General features: G+C 38.6%; 1 protein-coding gene across 3 annotated transcripts in view; it reads right to left on the reverse strand.

The window, feature by feature from the left end:
• Positions 1–23,813, reverse strand: part of YES1 (YES proto-oncogene 1, Src family tyrosine kinase) — a 53,177-nt gene that overhangs the window by 13,671 nt on the left and 15,693 nt on the right. The window contains exons 2-3 of one of the 3 annotated variants that reach the window (XM_030011747.1): positions 6,057–6,180; positions 4,968–5,240 (exon numbers count right to left, since the gene is read on the reverse strand). In XM_030011747.1, the coding sequence (XP_029867607.1) occupies positions 4,968–5,232 (265 nt within the window). In that variant the 5' untranslated portion in view covers positions 5,233–5,240; positions 6,057–6,180. Of the gene's footprint in view, positions 1–4,967; positions 5,241–6,056; positions 6,181–14,943; positions 15,059–23,813 lie in introns of all 3 variants that reach the window. The other 2 variants (XM_030011748.1, XM_030011746.1) reach the window with 2 other exon arrangements.

Here is a 23,813-nt window from a genome sequence, read left to right on the forward strand (position 1 = left end):
TGATTTGGAAGCAACTAAACACTCTGGGCTGCATCTCATTTTGGAAGCTGGATCAACAATCAGCTCATTTCTTAAGACAGCGGAAAGCCTATAAACAGACACCCTAAAAGTACGCTTCCACACCACAAAAGCCAGCTAGATATATCACTGGAAGTACATTAATAATTAGAGCATTTATATACAGAAACCTGCACAACATATCAGCAGTAAAAAAAAAATAAAATTCTAGCTTCTTTATTAAGCTAGCTTCTTGTTAAGAGATGCAATTCTAGAAGATCCTACAACACCACAACAGTAAACAATCAGAAGTAGTTTCCTGTTGAACTTAGCTATAAATAACTGATGCGTTCCGAACTTTCTGAGGTTACACATCAAGATCTACTCAAGGAATTGGAACAGAAATAAAAGTATTCTGTTGGGGACAAAGACATTTCTCTGCTTTAGGACTAATGATTTTCTTAATTCCATCAAGTCTCCCCACCAGTGAAGCAGACCCTTGCTGAGGATGATCCATCAGGGCATTATTCTAGAGAACAAGGACTGAGATACGTCACAGGACCAGCAGCTGCACTCCACCAGCCCTAAGGAATTTGCCTCCCCATCCCACTTCTGGTATAGGGCACATTGTTGAACATGTCCCACAAACAGGATACTCGTGTGACAGATGGATGGTAGGGAGGCTCCTATACTTACAGTACGAAAACTTTTTCTATACTTAAAAAAACTAATCTATAAAACTGGGCTAAAAGAGAAAGAGGGAAAGGAGAACAGGCTATATGAAATGTGCAAGCTATGAGCAAAAATAAAAAACTGTGCACCATAACTAGGAGAAAGTTAAAATAGAAAACTGCAGATGGGCAATTCAGAAGGACTTTTTAAGCTCTAGAAATGCCATTTCACAGTCTAATGGACATTCAGGAAGCCTAATGATAGTCCAAGCAATAACTTATTTTTAAATGTATAATATTACATCTCTAACATGCACGTATATGTACCAGAATATACATGGAAGACCACCAACAGAAACATGTTGCATCTAATTTTAGATCTTATACTTAACACAACAGTGATGAGAAAGGAAGAATACATAATGCAACGGGTATTGTCTACATCTAATATTCTTTTGCAATGTATACTTTCTGATGTAACAGCTCCTAATCACTTAAATATTTTCATTTGATTTAGGCTTCCTGTGATTACAGTCTCTCAGCAGGCCTCAGATGGAAGTGAATTTACAGTTCTTCTAAGAAAAACAGAACAAAAAATCCCCACAGGAGGTTAAAGTAATTGAGGGTTTTTTTCTGAAGTGTGATTTATGAACTGAAAATGAATTAGAATATTCCCTAGAAGTTAACAGTTCCTAATCTAAGTTAAAAATCAACACAGTTCTACCAATTTTTGCCTGCATAACTACGTTACTGCATTATTTTGATGACAAAAACCGCTACATGGAGCAAGAAAATTGTGGGGATACATACCGTATTTGCACAAACAGAAACCAAATGTTACGGAAATAAACCATCCCCAGAGAGTTCTTCAGCAGATGAAGAAAATCAATACTCTCAAGTCACAATATCACAAAAGTTTTTAACTGCATATAAAGAAACTGGGAGACTCCAAGAACTTCAAAATAAACTGTACATCTAGAAAGATACTAATGTGGGAACAAGAGAAAGATTAATTCCTCTAGACAGTGTAGCACTAGTCAAAGTAATGGATTCAAATGTAAACCATGCAATAAAAGAATTATCAGTAATTATCAATATTTGTGTACTCTTAATTATTTTTAAAGAAAGAACTGTAAAAGCTAACATATAATCCTTGGAAAGTTGTGATTTCAGCAATTCAACTACCATAAAACCTCTTTTTATTCTCACTCACAAATGTTATTTATTTCATAGCAAATGATAACAAAATAATTAAGGAGAACAGCATCAGCACAGAATGTTTTAAACAAACAGATACTGCTCAAATGATTTTTGAAGTCTCTTGCAGCTGTTTACTTTGTGAATCACTGCAAGGTGATCTTGTTTAGCTATTTGTGGTCATAATACTTCCCTTAAAGGTTATCCTTTTATTAGGTCAGTATTCCCATCCTCTAATCAAGGACTGGTTTTGGAGAGAAGACTTTACTTTCTTGTTCAGCATGAGGATTACAGAGCACTAGTGCTTACACTGCTTCATGGAAGGCAAGAACAGCAGTCCATTCTTCTGTTTTGATTTCCAGTAATAGTCTATGAATTCCAAGTATCTGATGACTGAGGATGTGTAATACAGGAGCAGTGTGACTAACTCAGATTTTTTTTTTTCTCCTTTTCTGCTCTAGAGGAATAAAAGACGGCTCCACTCTTCTCAGCCTCACTACAGGCCACAATGACAACCATATCATCCCTTGTCAGACATCACTGATGGACTGGATAAGTACTACCGACACTTACGTCCTGTTTGGCAAGCCCATCTATTCTCCTCTCTTGCAAAACAAAGGGCCACAGAATGTGATCCAGTGTTTTATTCGTCACAGATAGAAAAAGCTTACAGCCAGAAGCAGCTTGTCATCTTATACATTCACAAAAACACCCAATTTTGACTGATCTGAAAATTGGTACTGAATGTACCAGTTGCTGGTGCAATTTTTATTTAAAACAACAAAAAAACCCCCAAAACAACAACAACAACAAAGTGTGTTTGTGGATGGGCTGGTTTTACAAAATGAGGACAAATTATTACATATGCAGTATCGTTTTACTTGATTGCAAAATGATGGGGGTGTTCACCCAAATCAGCTTGCCTGGTGATAACTGAATCCACACTGATGAGATATTAGACTATCTTTTCATGAGAAATCTCTCCTGTTGACTCTGGTCCAAGATATAACATGCTTAACTACCAGCGGGAACAGGGACAGGCAAGAGAATATCCCTTCTGGTCTCTGCAGCAAAGGATTTGTGGTACCTGCGGGGGGGCCTACATCCCTGATGTCTGGTAATGCCCAGGAGTGCCTGCATGCACTGCTGGAGGTTCCCACATGAACAAAGAACCAGATCTACTAAGAAGAAATACACAGAGTTTCTTGGAAGAGATGAAGATTTGTTTAAGCACAATAAACTTTTTTTTAGTGGAGCTAATGAATAAAAAGAAATGCTGCCCTTATTTAATTTCTCCATATGTTCATCCAAAACAGGGATTCAGAGCTGGCTCAAAAATTTTGAGATAGGATAGATGCTCATTTTAATTATTTGGTTTTTAATGAATTCCCAAAAAGGGAATACGAGGTGATCATTAGCTGACAATTCATATTTGGTTTTCTGAATTGCTTAATGTCAAGGCCACAGTGGGTTTTCATGGATCTCAAATTTCTTGTGTTTAAAAGATTTTTTAAATGCCACTGTAACGAAGCAAATATTTAGGCACTGTAATTGTGCTAATATTAGAGGTTTGTGGGAAGACTAGAAATAGACTAATAAGGAATTATTCACCGTGTTTTGTGAAGTGTCTGTGCAAAGCTTCTAGAATAAATTACTCTTTCCTTTCTTTCTCAAAAAAGAATGAATTACGGCTTCCTCTCAAAAATACCCAGAAAAACTAAGTGAACTACTGAGATTAGCCATGTGCACAAAATCCATGTGTATGTAATGAAGTTTTAAGATTTTCATATAAAGGTGGGTTTATAACATAAAATGTGTGTATTGCTTTAAAATGTTCTATCTTCAGAAACTATATCTCAGCGCCTAGTAAATTCTATTTTTACATTTTCAACTTTGGTTTTAATATGACCAACAACAATCAGAATTTTGCTGTTTTGTTTCACACATATTGTTCATATAGTAAAGTATACAGAATATACTGCATATCCTGTTTAGCTTTATAAATGAACGTTCAACGTTGCATTAATATAAGTAACTTATAGGTAATCAAATAAGTCTGAAAAACAGTTTAAACTATACATTTCCTGAATTTGAAGTAGTTTTCATTTTGCACCTCTCTCCAAAAGTTTAAAGCCATTACCCCATGTGCATCCCTTCAACAGCTTAGAACTTCTACCACAATTTTATCAACTATTCCCATTACTGCCTGTCATGGTTTAACCCCAGATGGCAACTAAACACCACGCAGCCGCTCACTTACTCCCCTCCACCAGGTGGGATGGAGGAGAGAATCGGAAGGAAAAAGGTAAAACTCGTGGGTTGAGATAAGAACAGTTTAATAAAACAGAAAGGAAGAAACTAATAATGATAATAATAACAACAATAATAAAATGACAAGAATAATAATAAAAGAATTGGAATACACAAACGAAGTGATGCACAATGCAATTGCTCACCACTCGCCGACAGATGCCCAGTTAGTTCCCGAGCAGCGATCCCTCCCAGGCCAACTCCCCCCAGTTTATATACTGGACATGACGTCACATGGTATGGAATGCCCCTTAGGCCAGTTTGGGTCAGCTGTCCTGGCTGTGTCCCCTCCCAACTTCTTGTGCCCCTCCAGCCTTCTTGCTGGCTGTGCATGAGAAGCTGAAAAATCCTTGACTTAGTCTAAACACTACTCAGCAACAACCAAAAACATCAGTATGTTATCAACATTCTTCTCATACTGAGCCCAAAACATAACACTATACCAGCTACTAGAAAGAAAATTAACTCTATCTCAGCCACAACCAGGACACTGCCTTTAATAAGTCTTGAATTTCTCTGTGCTGTGATCCTACCCCCTGCCCCCAACACCAAAAGCCAAAACACCCAAGCCCCAAGCCCCAGTCACTAGTGAATATGGGCTGAATTATTAGCTGAGCAGTAAACATATTGGAAATCAGAAATCCCTAAAAGGCAATTTATTTTAAATTTGCAATTTATTTCTGTGTGGCAAGGGGTATAGTATTTTTTTTTATATGGCTGTCAAGCTTTACTACTACTACTACTACTACTACTACTACCAGCAGCAGCAGCAGCATCTTATGTAACACTCACCTGTTAAAGTACTAGGATATGGACTTGGCACAGCTGAAAATGAAGATGATGCTCCTCCGAAGGGTGTCATTCCTGAGGGCCCTCCAAAAGGAGTCATGGAATGACTATTAAAATTAACTGCTGATCCCTTTATTGACGGTGACTGTGTTGCTTGGCTGGAGTCTGATCCATAATGGCTGACGTGGGAAATAACAGGTTCTGGAGTATTATCAGTTCTGTATTTCATGGCTGGACCTTTATCTTCTTTGCTTTTAATACACCCCATGGTCGCTTCTGTGAGAATGAGAGGAAAAAATAAGTTCATCTCCATGTTGCGTCTTTTGATAGTTAACACAGAAGATTCCCCAAAAGTTACTGAAAATGCTGATTTATTACTGGTTGAAAAAACCAAAACAACCCCAAGCAATTGCTCCCATGTGCAGTTTATAAACTCCGATGAAAAACTGCTCTGGAATAAAATCTAAGTCATTCCCAGACTAGAGAGGACAGAATTATTTTCCCTTACAACAACACATACTAACAGCACATTTGGATTATTCTTCATCCCAGTTCCTTGGTGGACTGTAAATGGTAAAAGAGAAGAAGAAAAAAAAGAAAAAAAAAAAAGAGGGAGTCAGGCAACAGACAAGGAAAAGACACTGAAGACTTCTATAGCAGGATGGAAGGGGAAACAGAGGTGACAAATCCTGAGTCAATCATATGAAAAAAATCCAAAGCAATTACACAAAGAAAATGAGTGGAGCATTCCTGCTTTCTTTTTTAAGCACCTGTGTCATAAGATCATGACCTGGTGGTGGTATTACAAATAATATCTTTAAAGACATAGAGAAGTTTTCATCCATTGCCAGCCCCCAAAATACAACTCACAAACAAACCTGGCATATTCATGGCCACAGGATAGGGTTAAACTCTAGAGTCTAACCAGAGCTAGAAAAAAACATTAGGAGCGTAATTACAACATCTGTAGTGGTTTAGAAACTGAACTGTGCCCAGACAGGTTACAATCTATAGCCCTGACGCCCAAGATTGCCACCAGCTCCCACTACAGGCAGACTGTGCCAGAGCTGTTTACTAGGGGGACACTATTACCTGCTGATGGAGGTAACCAGAGAGGAGACGTGTCATCAACAATTAAAATGATTGCATCTTAAGAAGTCACCATCTGCCATTTATCAGGTGGTGACAACTGATAGCAGGCCTTTTCTGGCTTACCCTGGTGGGGAAACAAATCAGGAAGAAAACAGGAGTCTCTATGAGATGCAGCACTAGTCTGGCATGGAAATTCCTGTATTCTTGGGGGAAAAAAAAGTTTAAAATCTACTTTAACTTCAAAAGTAGAAACCTCCACAGAAATAGGGAATCAGTTAAAAAAAAATAAACAGCAGCAGTCTGAAAGCATTAAAAATACATCTTTTGATAACTACAACAACATTTTCATGGACTGTAACTAACAATTAGGGAAACACAGTGTTTCCCATTGTGTGCCTAACTATTTATTTCCTTTTCAGTTCTCTCTTACCTTGTTAACTATTAGAAACAGAAATAGGGAATAAAGTAAATCTTACTAAACAAATGCTGCCTTAATATAGTCACACTGAGAGAAACTAATGCCCTCTGTATAACTAACCATTACAATACTAAAGATCCTGTAATTTCCTCAAGAACTCCAGAAGAGTACCTGCAAAGAAAGTGGTCCATAGCTGGTGAAACACCATATGAAATTTACTGCTCATAAAGATTAAGAATATTCACCCTGTCAATTCAGGCCCTAATGCTGTAATGTAATACAATTACTGGTGCAGAAACAAGCAGCAACAAAGTCAAATGACTGCCTTTTTACAAATCTCGTCTAAGAGTTTTACACAGAATAATGAACCATCACAAAAGCACACCTTAACTTTTTTTTTTTTTTTACTTCTGGTACTATTATTGCCAACTTATTAATTGTGCACAAATGTTAACAGAGCAAGACTCAAATACATACATGAAGAACGTAGTGTGTCTAAATACTTTACAAAAGATGCCTTACAAGCTACAGTAGAAAAGCCAGTTATTAATTCACAATATAAGTCAATCAAGCAGCCAATCACATCCTTTTAATTTCTCTACCACTGCAAATAGACACTGTAATTTGAATCACTTCTTTTTGGCCATGTGGCTGCCTATTGTGAATTCTTGCCTTACTCTGAGGCCTATTTCTTTGATTCTCTTTAAAAAACCGCAATCAAAGTTTTCTGCTAGCACTGAATAGAAGTCCAATCACCTTTGCAAAAATGTCTTTGCTAATAGCACTGATTCCTTGCCTTTGGCTGAAAGTTAAGCATCACGCACGATTCAAAAGTCCAGCACGCTACTTATGTTAATAAAGTAGATTAAAAGGGAAATGTATGGACATTTGTACGATTACATGATCATCAGAAATATTTTTCCTCCCTTACTTGTGGCATTTGGTTAACTTATAACAGGCTGATAAGACCTCAAGATTAAAAAAAAAAAAAAAAAAAGGATAAAAAACAATTTACCAAGTCTGGTAAAACTGCTGGATTCTGCCCATGGTATTGCCGATTTGATTAAATGGCCAGTGACAAAGCTACCCTGTACTGCAGTTATAACTGCTATCACCCATACGTGCTCACCCACTTAAGCTGTGGTTAGCAGCAAGAAATTACCACTGGTACAGTTCAGTGCCTCAAAAAAAAAAAAGCCCTTATTGAAGACCTAAATTCTTTCTAAAGAAATAAAGTCAGCCTCTCCCTTGCTTCTCCCCTCCCCAGCCACTTCACTGTTAAGGTAATCTTCTTTCAGGGGTTAAAGAGATTAACAACAGAGATTCAATCAGCACTTCAAAGAGAAAGACATTCAGAAACAAGCAGACAAAAATTTAAAAGCTCTACTTTTATAACTGCATACCCACAAAACAAAATTAAGGAAGTAAACTCCTTAGCTTTTAAAAGTCAAAAACATAGGTGGAAATTACTATAAAACACTGTATGCATTTATGAGGAGGAATTAGAGGAATGAGGGGAGGGAAGATGACATAAACCAAGAGTGAGTAGTAGGGAAGGGAAAAATGATTGCCCACAGTATGGGGGGAAAAACCCAATGACCTATTACTGTTTAGTCTTGTAATAAATTACTGGATAAAGAAAAAAAAATCCCTAAGCAGCTGGTATGCAATGTTGGATTTGATTATTCTGGTACTGCATTTGGTATCAAAAATGTATGTAACTGAAATAAATTTACCACTATTTTTATCACCCTTTGTCTGACTAGCAACTATTAAGGAACACATTTCTGTCATAAAATTCATGGCGCTCTTTCTGAAGCACTGAACCCTTTTTAGGAATAGCTACAGATGAGAAGTTCCTGTCTGCTCTGTAGAAGTCCATCTATTCAAAGAAACGCTGGCCTAAGTTACGTTATTCACAAGCCACTGACTTCCCACTAGCTAATTCATTATTTTAAACTAGACTGGTGTCTGAAGCAAACTACTTGAGTAACTTCAGCAGCTTGTTCTTTCTTTGAAACAGTACTCTCCTATTGGTTCTGATCAGCATGCCCACACGTTTGATGGGGGGTAAGGAGTCAGCTTGCTGAAGGTCTATCAGGAAACCATGTTCAGAAAGGCAGGGACTAAAAGCACAGATGTCTTGTTCCACTTTCTAAATGAAACCAATCCTATGTTAGAATGTTTTCAAGAAGAAACAGAAGCTAAAATGATTACTGGAAGGACAGCTGAAGGTTAGCAGGATACCCACAAAAATCAACAGAAGAATGAGACTCCTCCAGGAAGTAGTCATCAAATGAGATTTTAGTGACATCTAATTTGACTTGGGCATTTTGGAGAAGTCCCACAGAGGGCAAAAGTTCATTGTCATTCAATACTCTACAAACACCTCAGACAATGACAGAGGACCCTTAATAACCCCTCTGCCAAACAAGAGAGCTCCATGAAAGTCAATGCTGCCCTCTTATCTTCCCAAATTCTGTTTTATAGCAGAGTGCTGGACTATGAGGAAAGCTTTGCTCAACAACAGTTGAAAAGTGGGGTCAGTAAAGCCTTTGTGGCTTCTTTTTTTCCTGCTTTCCTTTCAGAAAGATGACCTACCAGCCCAAGAAAAATGAGTTTTTCCTCAAGAGCCTTCATATCCTAGGATACTGACAAACAGTTCCCTTGGGGTGTCTGCGGCCTCATCCATCCAGCCCGGAGAGGTAGGTGTCACAAGGGAACCACTCGTTCATCCAATGCATCTTTGCTCTTTCCAGTTGATAGTTACAGAAGTTATCTACTCATTGGTTCTTTGGGACACAAGATTCTTGGGAGTGCTTCAAGAAAGGTCTCCTACTGGTGTGGAGAAAGATGCTAGAGCTCTCTTTGAAAGAGGTGATTTTAACGCAGGTGGATAAACTGACAATCTATTACAGCTACCTGCCTCAGAGCAAAGCAGTCTGCAAATACTCAAAAGGGCTAGATGTTAGCCTCTGAAACCCTGAAGACCAAAAGCTGGGAGAGCCTCACATTTGTTTCACTTGCTGTAATGGACTTGATAACAAAACCCATTCACTAGAAAAAAACAAGAAAAATTCGTTTTCTCTTGGGGCCAACTGGAGGTACTCTTCTGATCTTGCACTTCTGTTACGATACAGCATATCCCCAGGTGCCTTCTGGAGACTTCGTCATGATGTAAGACCAGCTGCACATAGCTGTTCTGATGTACCGCAAAGGGAAAGACACTCTAGGGAGTTGTTCTCTTTTCAATTTCTAGACTAAACCAGGTACTAAAACCGTACAAGAACTAAAGGGTAGAGCAAAAGAAAAATCACTAAGGGGAAGGGCGGGTTGCAACGTTTTTTTTTCTTCCATTCCTTTTGATTACTGAATTTCACTTCATACAGCCAAAACCAGCACATAACTCATTTTTCACTAAGGAAAAAAAGTGAATTTAGAAGAACAAGCAAGTCAAATCTCTTTCCAGAAGGATAAAATAAGACTGCAAATATCCTCCTGCCTAAAAACAACAACAAAAAAACCCCTGAAAAACACACACCCCCCCATGCTACATAACATAAAAAAGAATTTCATTTGAGGTTCACAAATTGGTAATAAAGACAAAAAAAAACCATTGAAGATTTCCACTGCTACTGTACCTTCACTTCTCAGTGTTAGCAAAAAAATAAATTGTTTCTGTCAAGAAAAGAAGTGCATTCACTTCTCAAATGTGAAACAAATGTCTTACAAAAAGGTCCTCTTTCAACTAAAGTCATGATTTAAAGTTATTAAAATTTCATGCAATTGATGAAGACAGGATATTCTGTGGAAAGTTCGCTAATGGATCCATTAGCTGACAGCTGACTATTTCCTCAAAAATGTGCAGAGCTGACTCCATATGTCACTGGAGATGTGCAACCTATACTGGCTTTTCATACACTAGGCAAACAATGCAGAGCATCTGCCAAACAGCTGGTTTCAGCTGAAGGTATCAAAAACTCATTTATTAGAAGTGACACAGGCTGAAAGAAATGGAGATAACCAGAAAAGAGGCTAACAACTCCTCTGGCCAATACTATAACATCCAACTAATTCAGTCCACCTTTAACAGGTCACTGCTTTGGTATGAAAATATAGGTGGGCTTTCTTGTCTACAAAGCAACCCACCATGTTTGTAAAGGAAAATAAACTAAGGAATTGTCCTATGTTCTTTGCAGAGTAGATGCAATTTTTTAAAAATCATGCAGTTTTTATCATATGATATATTTTATCTTTTATGAGCTGTCATAAATTGCAGAGTTTGCTTACTTTACCATGAACAACTCATGGCATTTCAAAGAATGATGTTCTACTGGATTCGGTTTTATAATTAGCAATAACATTAGTGTAACGAGACCTTAGAAAGTCTGTATCATTACGCATTTAAAGTGCAACTGACATGACCTTGTAATTAATGATCTATTATGGAGCAAAAAGTGAAGATAAAGGAAGAAGCATAAAAAAAAAAGACACTGAAGCAAGGATTTTGGTTACTAGAATTTCAATGTTTACCATACATCTTCACGCAGTTCTACCCCAAAAAATAACTATAAAACAGCACTATTAGACCTTAGGTTGCCCATACACTAAAAATAGATATTAAAATAAAGAAATATCCTCTTTATCACTGACCAATGCAATCTGAAATTTTGATCCTAATGTTTCTACAGACCAAATCCTGCTTTTATCATGACTACACAAACATATTCAAGGAAAAATTCTGGGGCTGCTATGGTAATGCTTTTGATTTCATAGAAGCAGAACAAACCCCAGACTGTTTGCTAATAAAGCTACAGCTAGGAAACCCTGCGTAGCAAACAGAGGACTCTGTACAAAGAGAGAAAAAACAATGAGTATGAAGTTACTTTTCTAGTTGGATATTTTGTATTTCAGAGTTAAAAGCTGTTGGAAATATTACACATTGCTGTTCTAGGTCATGTTTTTTTACAGGAACCAGAACCTTAAATTTGCATTAAATTAACAATTGAGACTGATCATTCTACTGTAGGAGCTAGTTACCTGGCTGACATGATCATTACAACAACTGTGCTCTGAAGAAATACCAGATCCCAAAACTACCTGGAAAATTAGGATAAGCAGGAATTGCATAAAAAAGAGTAAAGGCCTTCAATCCTTCATGTCCTTCCATGATTTCTTGACTTTTTTTTTTTTTTTGGAGTGGAAGACAAGAATTTTGATGGAAGTGTGCTTCCTCTGAGGTTTGAACAGCTTGGACGTGGGAAACTTGCTCAGATGTATCAGACTTTGGACACCATACCTATGAAGGAGACTGAGGATTTCCAGTCCTCCAATTTGAATTGTCCCAGACAAAGGCTTCCCTCCTGAAGAAACACCTACTGTCAGTTTTGGAACTAACAGGTAGGAGATGGAGCTGCCCCAGCAGGCAGAACAACCCTTGTACCAATCCACACCAGGCCCTACCATCTGACTGCAACGTCCCATTGGATGCCAGGTTACAAAATTGAAGGAAAAATTAACTACTGCAACAAGTTCCAACAAAAAAAGTGGAATTAAGGATTATCAGTGAGGCAAAGTCAGGAGAGATGTGAGCACTCCGTTTTGCCTCTCAGTCACATCTTCCTTTTATCTGGACCAAACATGTAGGATCTCCTCCCACTCACTCTGTATTTGGACAGCTGGATCTGGAGAGGCAGTCTTTAAAATGAAAGACAGGCAAAGGCTGCAGGAGCATATTGGAGACAATGATCATGTCATGGATGATGACTGGCTGGCTCTACAAAATACACACTCATAAAATTGTGTGTGTTTATAACCAGAGTTTCACCTATGCTATCTGAGATAGTGCAGATTTCCTTTGACCAGATGTTGTATGCAAGCATAGCAAAAGGTGGCTTTTCCAATTAAGACTAGTAAGTGGTCAGGAAAGACAGCCTAGAGGTGGAAGAAAGCAAGCCTACTGTAATTTTAAAGACTTTTCTAATCAAAGAAGATCTAGTTCAGTATCCTGTCTTCAATAGTCTCTGTCTCCTTTGTCTCTAACAAGGAGCACTTCCTTCACCATGGGCCTGGGCATGGACTCTGACAACGGATAGGGTTGTCCCTTTGCAGAATGAGTAACCAGCAAGAGACGCCTTGGAAGATGAAAGGAGCAAGATGAGCACAGACTGCTCCAACCTCCACCAATCTGTAGCGCAGAAAGTCCACAGTCAGACGGAGACTAAGGACTCAGCCACACGAGAAAAGTCCTACACGTGGACCTAGCTTATGAATTTAAACTAATGTAGTTATTGTTGATGCAACATCTGCACAAGATTTGCATTCCAGTCTGAGTATGTCTTGACTTGAATTGTTTTATGCTGCCTGCTTTAAGTCAGAATAATCATATCCAAGAAAAGAAAAAGTTATTACTATAATGATACAGATTTAAATATTGTAACTTTCTGTTCTAGACAAGGCTTCTGAAAACCCACAGGAGGTGAGCGTTGTAGCCAAGACCTGGACTGAGATCTTCCAAGTGCAACTGTAGTGGCCTGACTTCTAGTCTGATACACCTGAGCAAGCCTTCCTCATCAAAGCTGTTCAAGCACCTGAAAAAACACACATCCATCATCAACCTCCTTGTATTCCAGTTGCTCACATGAGCAGTCTCCACTTCAGCTGGAAGCTGCCTACCCCCTGTGCAAAGCAACAGAAAGCACAAAAGAAAGAAGATGCTGGGTGGAAAAAACAAACAAAAAAATACCCAACACCGCAAAGCCACCTGCAGTAGGCACAGAGCCTAGCTGGGGGTACCTGACTGACAGCCAGAGGGAGCTGCTCTAACTTCCAGAGTAGAGCAAGTATGTCAAATTTAAATGTTTAAACTTCATTTTAAAAAACCCCTACCAATTGCTAAATAGAATTTCCATTTTAAGAAAGTTTGTTTTCAGGATCTATTCTGAACTTTCAGTGAAGTCAGCATATTGTTAACATCCAGAAAGAGGAAAAAATAATTTGTGCTTTTGCACATCCAACAAAAAACCTGCCCACAAACCTAAGGCAGATGATGCAAAATACACAACACTGATGGATTAATTTTCTGTATTCCAGCAGTCAAGATCATAAGGGAGAGATTAACTAAAATATCAGAATTACAAAAGCAATTTTATGTGCTGAAATATATAATACATATACATGAGACCATTTTTAAAATTTAGAGTTACAATGTCTAGCCATACAATTTCAAGCCTTTACCACACAGAGACATTTTATCTGACAACAGATGATACCACAGACAAAACAACCAATATCTTGTCTAGACAGCATTACTGCTGCTGCATTGCCTTGAATGTTTAAGTACACAGTCGATAAATAAATGCAAGCAGAAGAGGACAATTTCTTTTTTTTCAGTGTAAGTGTAATAGCTATTTTTATTAATTTGTAAATAATTACAATTATCTTAAAAACTATAAGTCTGATATATTCAAGAAGTCTGGCCAAAAGATTGCTTCAGATTACAGTAAAACGCATGTCATACTTTGTCAAAGCTATCTAGCCCATTTCAGACAGGATTTAGAAACCAATTTATAAATACAAAGATTTTGTTTTCATCAAATCCTATTTGGAAAACAACAAAATGTATGCCTGGTATCATAAAACATTTTCACACGTTCAGTTTTCAACCATTCTATTTAAGTACATTATTTCCCCTCAAAATGCCTCCAAAAGTTATTTTAAAAGCAACTTTTAAATATTGTTTAGTAAAGTCAACTAACATTCTGTTTTCTGGGTCTCACAGCAGGAAGCATGCAAACTGCCTTCCCAAGGGACATCTGCATCACAGAAAAAGTAAAGTAAAACTTGCACAGTAGAAGAACAATTTGCAGCATTTTTGTTCTGAAAAATTCTATGAAAATTTAAGAAGTAATTTCTTTCAAAGTTCAACTATGAACTACATATGAAAAATGAACTACAACATTTGCAAGCTCCCAGAAATTCAGAGATACTGAAATTCATATGAATCTATAGTATTCTTCATCTTCTCAACTGGGCATACAGCTGAAGTGGCAATTACATTTTAAGATGACAGAGGAATTCAATATCAGCCAGAATCCAGTTTCAACTTCATTTAGTCAACTTAAAAATATGAAGGAAAGGAACAGTCACAGGAACTTAAAAGATGAATCAAAAAAGACCCCGTAATAAATGACTGTTATATCCACCCCCATTATAGCACAGGAACACTGCTAGGGAATCTCATGGAACTTTGAGGTAATTTATTTGGTGTGTGTTTGACACACTGTTACTTTACATTTGCACATACCTGCTTTGTAGAGATGAATTTTCCTAGCTACTGTTTGCCAAATGTCACCCTAAGTTGAAAGTAAATTCTCCTTAATTCTCAATGCTATTTTACCTGAATATAATTGACGATTAGCATGTTAACAAAAAAATCAGTAATTAAAGTATTTAAATCCAATTTCTGACAAAATGTTGCCACTCATTTATTCAAGGGCCATATACCCAGATCTCCTTAAGCAATTACCTGTTTGCTGAACAACAAGAATTTCAAGAAGCCAGCTGGAAAATACCAACCTTTTGACTAAAACAAAAAGTAAAAATATGTATAAACTATTACAACTGTTCTTCATGATTCAATAACTTGTGTTTTCCTTTGTACACAAAACCCAAGTGAAAAGTACAATTAAATTGTAAAGAAATTCAAAATTAAACAAACAAAAAAAGTAAGATGACACCTGCTAAATAACACCCGTATTAAAAGGGAAGAGCTGGATGAAGTTTTAACTAAACAAGAGTTACTACCCTAATCGCTATCATGACTGCTGTTCTATTGCTTTCTATACCGACAGATGTAATATTGTTCATAGGCAAGATGACCAGGAGAAATTACCTTAATTAGCTTGTCAGGCATCTTGCACAATAGAGGCCATAGGGCTGCCCTAAATTAATTTCTCTTTTTATGGTTTTGAATGTACACACATGCTCAAATTCATTCAAAGTTACCTGTTATGAAAAGTTCACCCACACTGGACAAGTCCTAAATTTTAAACACAGTAATCACTAAAAGTACATGCCTCATGTCCCATCTGAATTTAATGCCAACATCCAGGCAGCAATCTTGTTACACCTTTGCCTTGGAGCCCTACCACCACCCCATTTCTGTTCCCCGTGTAACCAAGCAGATCATGGCTCTCTTTAACCTTCCCCTTGGCAAGACTGATGCAGTCCCACTAGACTCCAGTCTAGCAAGTGCCTTTCCAGTCGCTCAGCAACCTCATTTTCTCCAAATGCCTCCCATTAACAGGGATCACCAGGAACAGACATGGTATTCCAGGTAAGGGATATCTCTTAACCCTTCTTTCACAGAATCACAGAACGGTTTGAGTTGGAAGGGACCTTCACAGATCATCTAGTTCCAGCCCCCATGGCCATGGGCAGGGACATCTCCACTAGATCAGGTTGCTCAAAGTCCCATCTCACCTGACTTGGAACACTTCCAATATTGTGGCAGCCACAACTTCTCTGGGCAACCTCTTCCAGGGTCTTGCTACCCTCATCCTAAAAAAATTTCTTCCTTATGTCCAGTCTAAATCTACCCTCTTTTACCTGTTACCCCTTATCATGTCACTACAGGCCCTGGTAAAAAGCCTGTCCCCATCTTTCTTATAAGCCCCTTTTAAATACTGGAAGGCTGCAGTAAGGTCTCCCCGGAGCCTTCTCTTCTCCGGGCTGAACAACCCCAGCTCTCTCAGCCTGTCCTCACAGGAGAGGTGTTCCATCCCTCTGATCATTTTTGTGGCCCTCCTCTGGACCCGCTCCAAGAGGCCCATGTCTTCCCTGTGCTGAGGACCCCAGAGCTGGAGGCAGCACTCCAGGTGGGGTCTCACCAGAGCGGAGCAGAGGGGCAGAATCCCCTCCCTCGACCCGCTGGCCACGCTGCTCTGGATGCAGCCCAGGGTACGGCTGGCTTTCTGGGCTGCGAGCGCACGTTGCTGGCTCATGTCCAGCTTTTCATCCACCAGTACCCCCAAGTCCTTCTCCACAGGGCTGCTCTCAATCCCTTCATCCCCCAGCCCGTATTGATACTGGGGATTGCCCTGACCAAGGTGCAGGACCTTGCACTTGACCTTGTTGAACTTCATGATGTTCACACGGGCCCATTTGAGACTCTAGCACTTATTTTGGCAGCAGCCACTGTCCCTTATGATTCTCAGGTCTTTTTCATTACTGCTCTAGAACAGAAATTTCCACATCCTGAAAGCATGGCCCACATCCTTTTTGCTACAAGTATGATAATTTGCTGTATTAAACAGGCATGGCTCAACTGGATTACTCCAATCATGGAGCTGTGAGACAAATTTGGGGGGAAAAAAAAAAATTAAAAAAAAAAAAATCTATCACTCCTCTGAAAACAGAGACAACAGGACACAGTAAGAATCTCACCATTACCTTGCCCAGGGATTCTTGCAGTTATCTCCAATACTCCATTGCCCTGTTCATCATCTACCCTGCAAGCACCTGGCAATATGTTTTGCAACATGCATGGAGCTCAGCCACGCAGCAGTTCTACCTTCCAAGCTCATCTGCTTCTGCAGGAGAAAGACATTTCTGCTGCGCCTCAGCAAGCACACTGCAGAAGGAAAGCACCCACCTTCTTCTGGTCTTGGGAGGCAAAACTGGCTTATTTGTAGGTTACAGTCACTTGTCCTAGGTCGGGGTCGGCTCCTGCAAAGTAGGTGTATCCTCTGTCTTCAACAGAAAAGTTTCATTCCAAATGTGGGCATTTTGCTAATGATTTTGTGATCCCGCTACCAAAAAACCCAAACCAAAACAAAAACCACTTTAATTCTTTGCTTTCAAAAGCAAGGTGTTACTTTCCCTCATGTTCATGTTGTTCCATTTGCTTAAGGAATCAAAATATTCAACTCTTTCCAGCTCCAGACTAGCAATTAAGGGTGACATGTACGGGTGTACCAAGCCCGCAATGATGGCATGTAATGGAAAACCACAGAACGTTCACTTACTATTCCTTGTTGATTTTCCTTTAGATTCATCTTCTGCTGATTTTTCCTCTACCGCTTAAAACTGTTGAAAGGGCTTTAAACACAGTTCATAAAAGCCCTTCTGAAAAAGATGTCAAAGAAACTTTTCCTGAGGGTGTTCTTATTTGATGGAGCGAAACAAAGGAGAACCACCTCAGCATTTCCTGTGATGGGGAGTTTCATCAAAATACAGCTCAAAAAAACCGTTCAAGTCTTCAGACATCTTCTAAGGATATGTTAAAGATGACATCAGTTTTCTGTCCATCTTTTTAAAAGGTTTTCCATATTAGGCAATGGGCCTTCCCTCTAATTCAGCATTCTCCAGCTCAGGTTACTCCCTACCATGCAGGCAATACAATTCAAGCATGAACTAGCCAGCAGCATGTAACATGTTGTCAGTTACTACTCTCCAAAGATGTGCAAAGCGAACACAATTGATAACTTTGATAAGTTAGCCACTGGACAGGATACAAAACAAAACAGGAATAGACAAGAAAACGGTGTGAAGAGGAGACTGAAGAGATGCTACAGCAACTACTGGAGTGCTACCAGTTCTCTTTAAAAGAGAGAATATTAGTAATCAAAGAACAAAGAAAAGAGCAATAGAAAATAGTTTTGACATATTTCGTGTAGGTAAATACTGTTAACCTACAATAGGGTACACCACAGCACAAAGACATCCTTTGTTTTTTATCAAGAGGTTCAGATAACGCTCTTCTAAATAGCTAAGTAAAATGCCTTGGCCATTTTGTGTTCCCAATCACTCTGGCACCTTGTTTTCAGGAGTACACAATGTATACTTAAAGATACTCTTCAGGCTAAATAACTACTGTTTAGTAGCAAATTTTCTTGTTCCTAACCAGTAAGCAGAACTTTTAGCAATACTCTTTTGACTCCAAAAATATTGCCAGAAGGAAGGACAATTTCCATTTTAATTAAATGTTAATGGTAGAAACATTGAAGGGTGGGGGAAAGATATTAGGGATTCAGCAGAAGACTGCATGTCAAACAACTTATTCCTGAGTAACTTCCATGAGTTATTCAAATTTTGGTCACAGGTCAGAAGGATATAAGTTATGAGTAATAATGAAGGAAACAACAAATTAACAATATTTAAAAAGAATTAATGCTGCCTGATAAAAACATTGCAATGACAGAACTTCTCATCTTCAAAAATTAGCAGCATGCTTAAAAGAGCTGAAATACATACCTCACTGCAGATTTGACAAGCTCCAACTGAAAATGTCAATAAAAGCAAGTATTTATTGAAAACAAATTTAAAAGATACAAACATTTTAAATAATTCTATTTTATCATGTTCCCATAAAAAAAAAGAAAGGGAAGAAAGCCTTGTTCCATGTCTCTCCTGGAGAGTGGGGGAGAGGTATTTTAAGTCCTTTTACGTGGTTTTCTTATTCATTTCAGTGTTTTGGTTCTTCTCATACTGATCTAAACTAATGGTTTACAAATACGTAAAAACTCATATTTCTCACTTCTCATAAGCTTAAATAGGAAGCTGTATCTGAGAGAAAGTTAGAGGTGTTCCCTATCCAGCAGAAATGGGATTTCTTTGCTAAGCCTCAAATCTTCTAAACTTAGAAAATTCCTTAAGTCCTCACCAGTTTTATAAACTTAATGCTTCTAAATGTCATCTTTCAAGCAGGAAGCAATGCAGTACTATCATCCCACATCCCACTAACCATCCCAGGTTAGCTTTAAGAATCAATTTTGTATATTTTTAAAGAGTCTTCTAGACTAAACATGAAATGAATCTGTTGAAAAACAGGTTCTGCTGTTTGGAGCAATTTGTGGACTGCTTGCTGTCAGAATCCACTGCTATTCACAAAGAATAATACTAAGACTGATAACCCTGAGGCTGAGCAGAATTAGAAGTAAACACCCGTACCTTCAGCCACTAGAGGAGCTGCATAGTTCACTGGTGACAGGTCTAAAGACAGGTAAGATGTGCACAATACAGCACGTAACCCCAAATATACAGTAAGAAGAAAGGAAAAACCAGAAGGGAATAACTTCCTTGGAACAGTCTATAGGGAAGGAATAGGTAGCACTTCATATTCCTACCAAATACTGATTGTAACTCAAGATGAAGAAGGGATGTTGTCCTCAAGCAAAGTCCTATCCGGTATCAAGTGAAGAGGTCAGCAATTGCTCCTTAACACACAAACTGACAGGTTTGCATTTTGTGCTCATACAACACCCAGCATTAAACTGCCAGACTAGGGATGGGGAAAATTATCCAGCCATTCCCAGCTGGAAGAGACTACTGGGGTTTTTTATATCCCCTCTTGCAGGGAAGGTATCTTTTTCTAGGAGTGCCTGGCAATTTCTATTTGACAAATGCTCTGCTAGTGTTAAGGGCTGGCAATGTGCTTCATCTGTCCTCATATCTTCCTGTAGCATGTCATAGCTGTGACTTCTGACTTCTACTATTTTTGTTAGAGAGCTGAGAACTATTTTAGATCCGTGTCGGTACAAGTAAGGAGTCCACATGGTACCTGTACAGCATCCACGTCTCCCAGTTAGGAAGCCCAATAACCCTTCAGTTCCAAGATTCCAACCAGTGATCTCCCCTAAGCAACTAGTGAGGAGCTCCTCTTCACACCATGTTTGTATCTGGTGGAGGAAAATGTTCGAAGGATACAGGTTTCTATGACATACATAACGTGAAATGTTGTTCTAATCCCAAACTACTTTTCTAGAATGTTCAGGCTGACGTAGGAAATAAACAAATGCTCACTTTAATGTAAAAAACCCCCAAACCCAAAAAACTTGACGGAGCTCCATCAGCCTTTGCTGTATAACTGAACATAAGTATAATTAATAGGATAGAAAAATAGAAGTGGTACAATAGCAGTGGGATTGTTAATAACTTCTTGGTTTTGATTCAGGTATAAGGATAAAGTCTGATGGCAGGACTTGATCAGCGTGATCAAGAGGATAAAGTTGCCACAAATTATGACATAAAAAGCAGAGATCCCAAAAGGAAAGAAAGAGGAAAGAACAGGAGATTGCCACTGACAGGAATCAAGACCTATAAACAGGAAAAAAAGAAGAAAGGGGGGGAAAAATGAAGAGTTTTCAAGCATGGCACAGCATGAAAAGTACTTAAAAAGGATACCAGCCATTCCAAGTGTCTGCTCCAGACAAACAGAAACAAAAATTAAGGAAGGTATCTGCACTGCCTACCTTCTGGTCCTGAAAATTTGAAGGCTGGATCACCTTACACAGGCTTCCTGTACAACCAGTGGAGAGGCACAGGCTCCTCTAGAGGAGCAGTGATTTTAAGGACACCTAAACACTTTTTTATTTTTTTTCATCCCTAACATTTAACAGAAAGTTTAAAGCAGAAAGAAAATTGTGTTATATGCTCTGCTTTTCTCATTATGCTAGTCCCTGTCACCATCCCCCCACCCCAAAAATCAAATCAGTTAGCAACAAGACTAGTCAGATAGCCTCACACAGCTAGATGCTTAGAAATTAGGCAATGTGAATATACCCTGCTTGTTAAGTTTCAAATCTGCCGTAAAAGCAGAGAAGCTTCAAACAACACAAAATATGGAACAGGCTACAGAGTGCTGATTTCAAATCTCTGAAACCTAATTCATGGAAGAAAACCTAAGACTTCTACTCAACTGTTGTGCCAGTCAAGCTAGTGTCCTTTCAAATAATTCTGTATTTTAAACTAATGACATTTATATTCAGTAATGGACTTAAGGTGGAATCAATTTTCCAAATTTAGACATCCATCTGAGGGTGAGATGAATCATGCAATGAAAGTGCTTGTTTCTCTCCACTGACTATAAAGGGAGCCTACAGAACTAGCTCACGTATAGGCAGCCAAAGCTGGTGTTCACCAACCTGTCTCCTGACAGCTAATGCTCAAGTTCACATTGCATAGCATGCCTAATGGTCATCTGCTATCACTGAATCAAAAAATTAGGCTAGAAAAGTTTTCTTTCAACATGGTGAGAAGCAGCACTTCCCTAAATCAGCATCTGGAATTAGCTTAAGTTGTATGTAAACATCAGCAGTCACTGTTTTCCCCTTGCACAACAGTTAGAGGTCTGTTCATGGAAAAATAAGTACACATTTCAAATAAAACCCCCACACACCTGACATTTCTGTACAAAACTTAACACCTGTTGACTATGAAAGAACTATTTTAAAATAATGCAACCACATACAGAAAGCTATCCAGAAGCCCATAACTTCATAAAATGATAACGTAACTGGATGAAAATATATTACTAACTCTACTAATTGCCTAAAGTCAGCCTAAACTTTAAGAATGTTTCTACAGAAAGCAGGTACTTAGGATTCAAAAATCAGTGACACAGTAAAGTATACTACTAAATCAAAATAATCTATTAAGACTGAACCAAACAGTAAAAATCTTCTGTGATTTGCACAGCTGCCACCTTAACAAAAGGAACAGGACAGGTCTATTAAATAGCAGCCTCTTGTTTCAAATACTGTGAATCTTCTCAAATGCAGTATTTCTGTCTAGCACAATGTCCTCTTAATATTGCTTCTCCCTTTACAAGTAGAGAGGTCCCTTGATTATTTCAATAGTCACTACAGACACAAAGAAGTATACTTTTATCTTTAAACTGGTAACATACAACTGAGAGATACAGGAGCTTAGCATGTCTGGGGGAGGTAAGGGCAATACAAAATCACCACAAAGGAGTCTATAACCAGCCTGCAGACAGCCCAGACCATGCACTTGTTCGATCAATACCCACTCAAAAATGCCTCTTCCTTCAAACACCTCTTTCCCCAAAAGGTCCTCTATTGTGTGAGGAGTGCATGAGAGAAATGTGATTGGAAGTGCATTCATTGCACGACCAAAAAAGTACTACTCAGCAGTAACAGGACAAAATCCTAGGAAATTAAGCCACCAACTGACATGTACCTGCAGTACTAACCCTGCCCTGAACATGACCCTTGCTTCCTGGAGATTTTATATTTTGGTGGCACATACAAGGTCACACAAAGAGGAGAATACGTAGCTAGTGGCCCTAAAACACCTCCCTAAATAGGTTAGCACCCCATTTGGGGCCAAAGTTTGAATGCTACTGGTAGAAAGGATTCTGGAAAACAAGAAAGAGAAATTAAAAAAAAAGGGGGGGGGGGGGCGGGGAGGGCAGGCTTTACAACAAAGGAATGGCTGTACTGAGCAAGACCTAAAGATCCATGCCCATTCAAATACCCTCTAACAGCAACCAATAATAGATACCAACCAAAGCGTGTAAGAACACAATAAATATATAGTAATACCTCTCCAGAATACTCCCTAAGCCCCCAACAGTTTGCAGAAGCAGGATTTCCTGAAGTAGAATAGGTATTTGCATTTGATGATTCTTCATCCATGAAACAGCAGTTTCCCTCTGCACTGATGTAATGTTTAGCCTCCTTAAATTCCTGAGGCAAGAAATTCTATAGCTTAATTACGCATTCCGTGGAGAACCACCTCCTTTTGTCTGTTTTCAATTCATCAGCTGCTAGTTTCATTAAATACCTCTTAGTGTGTGTGCACTAAAAAAAGACAGCGAATAAACTCTCCCTATTTTTATGTCCTGTTAGCTGCTGAACACTTTACAGGATTCTGTCACGCTGCTTTTTGGTCACCATTTCTACCCTAACAAATTCATGCTGCTCGTCTTACAGCAACTGTTTCATATTTGCTCTTCCTTAAAACTACGGCTTTTTTTGAGAAAATGACAGGGTTAGGGGTGAGTGGGGCAGAACTATATCAAATAATCAAATTTTTATTTTTTTTTAACAGTGTAATCATTATTCTCCCTTTCTTTTCTAACCATTTCCACTGGCAATAGTCAGCTTTGAGCTCATCTTTTGAGATGCAAAGGTAAGCTTGCTCCTCCCCACCTTCAAATACACTACATGAAGCTATTTAAGGGAAATTTCATCTGCCATTTTAACGTCCAGTTGCTGAGCACTGTCAAGTCCTTGTGCAATGCTGGGGTCTGCCTTTGCATCTACCACCCATCAGTAAAGTCTGTGAGCTTACTTTTCTTCTGTATCCTTTATGAACTTGAACATTCTCAATTAACATAACCCTAGAGAATTATTACCTGGGACCCCTCTCTACCCCATTTACTCCAATTTTCCATTTCTTATATTTTAGTCATTAATTTCACCACATAAAGTCCTTTTCCCCTACCCTATTGCTGCTTAGTTTCTTCAAAATTCTTTGGTGGGGGCCCTTGTCAAATGCCCTTTGGAAATCCAAGTAAACTATTTCTGTCAGAT

Source organism: Aquila chrysaetos, chromosome 4 (genome assembly GCF_900496995.4).
Source record: "Aquila chrysaetos chrysaetos chromosome 4, bAquChr1.4, whole genome shotgun sequence".
In the NCBI taxonomy this organism is placed as follows: Eukaryota; Metazoa; Chordata; class Aves; order Accipitriformes; family Accipitridae; genus Aquila; species Aquila chrysaetos.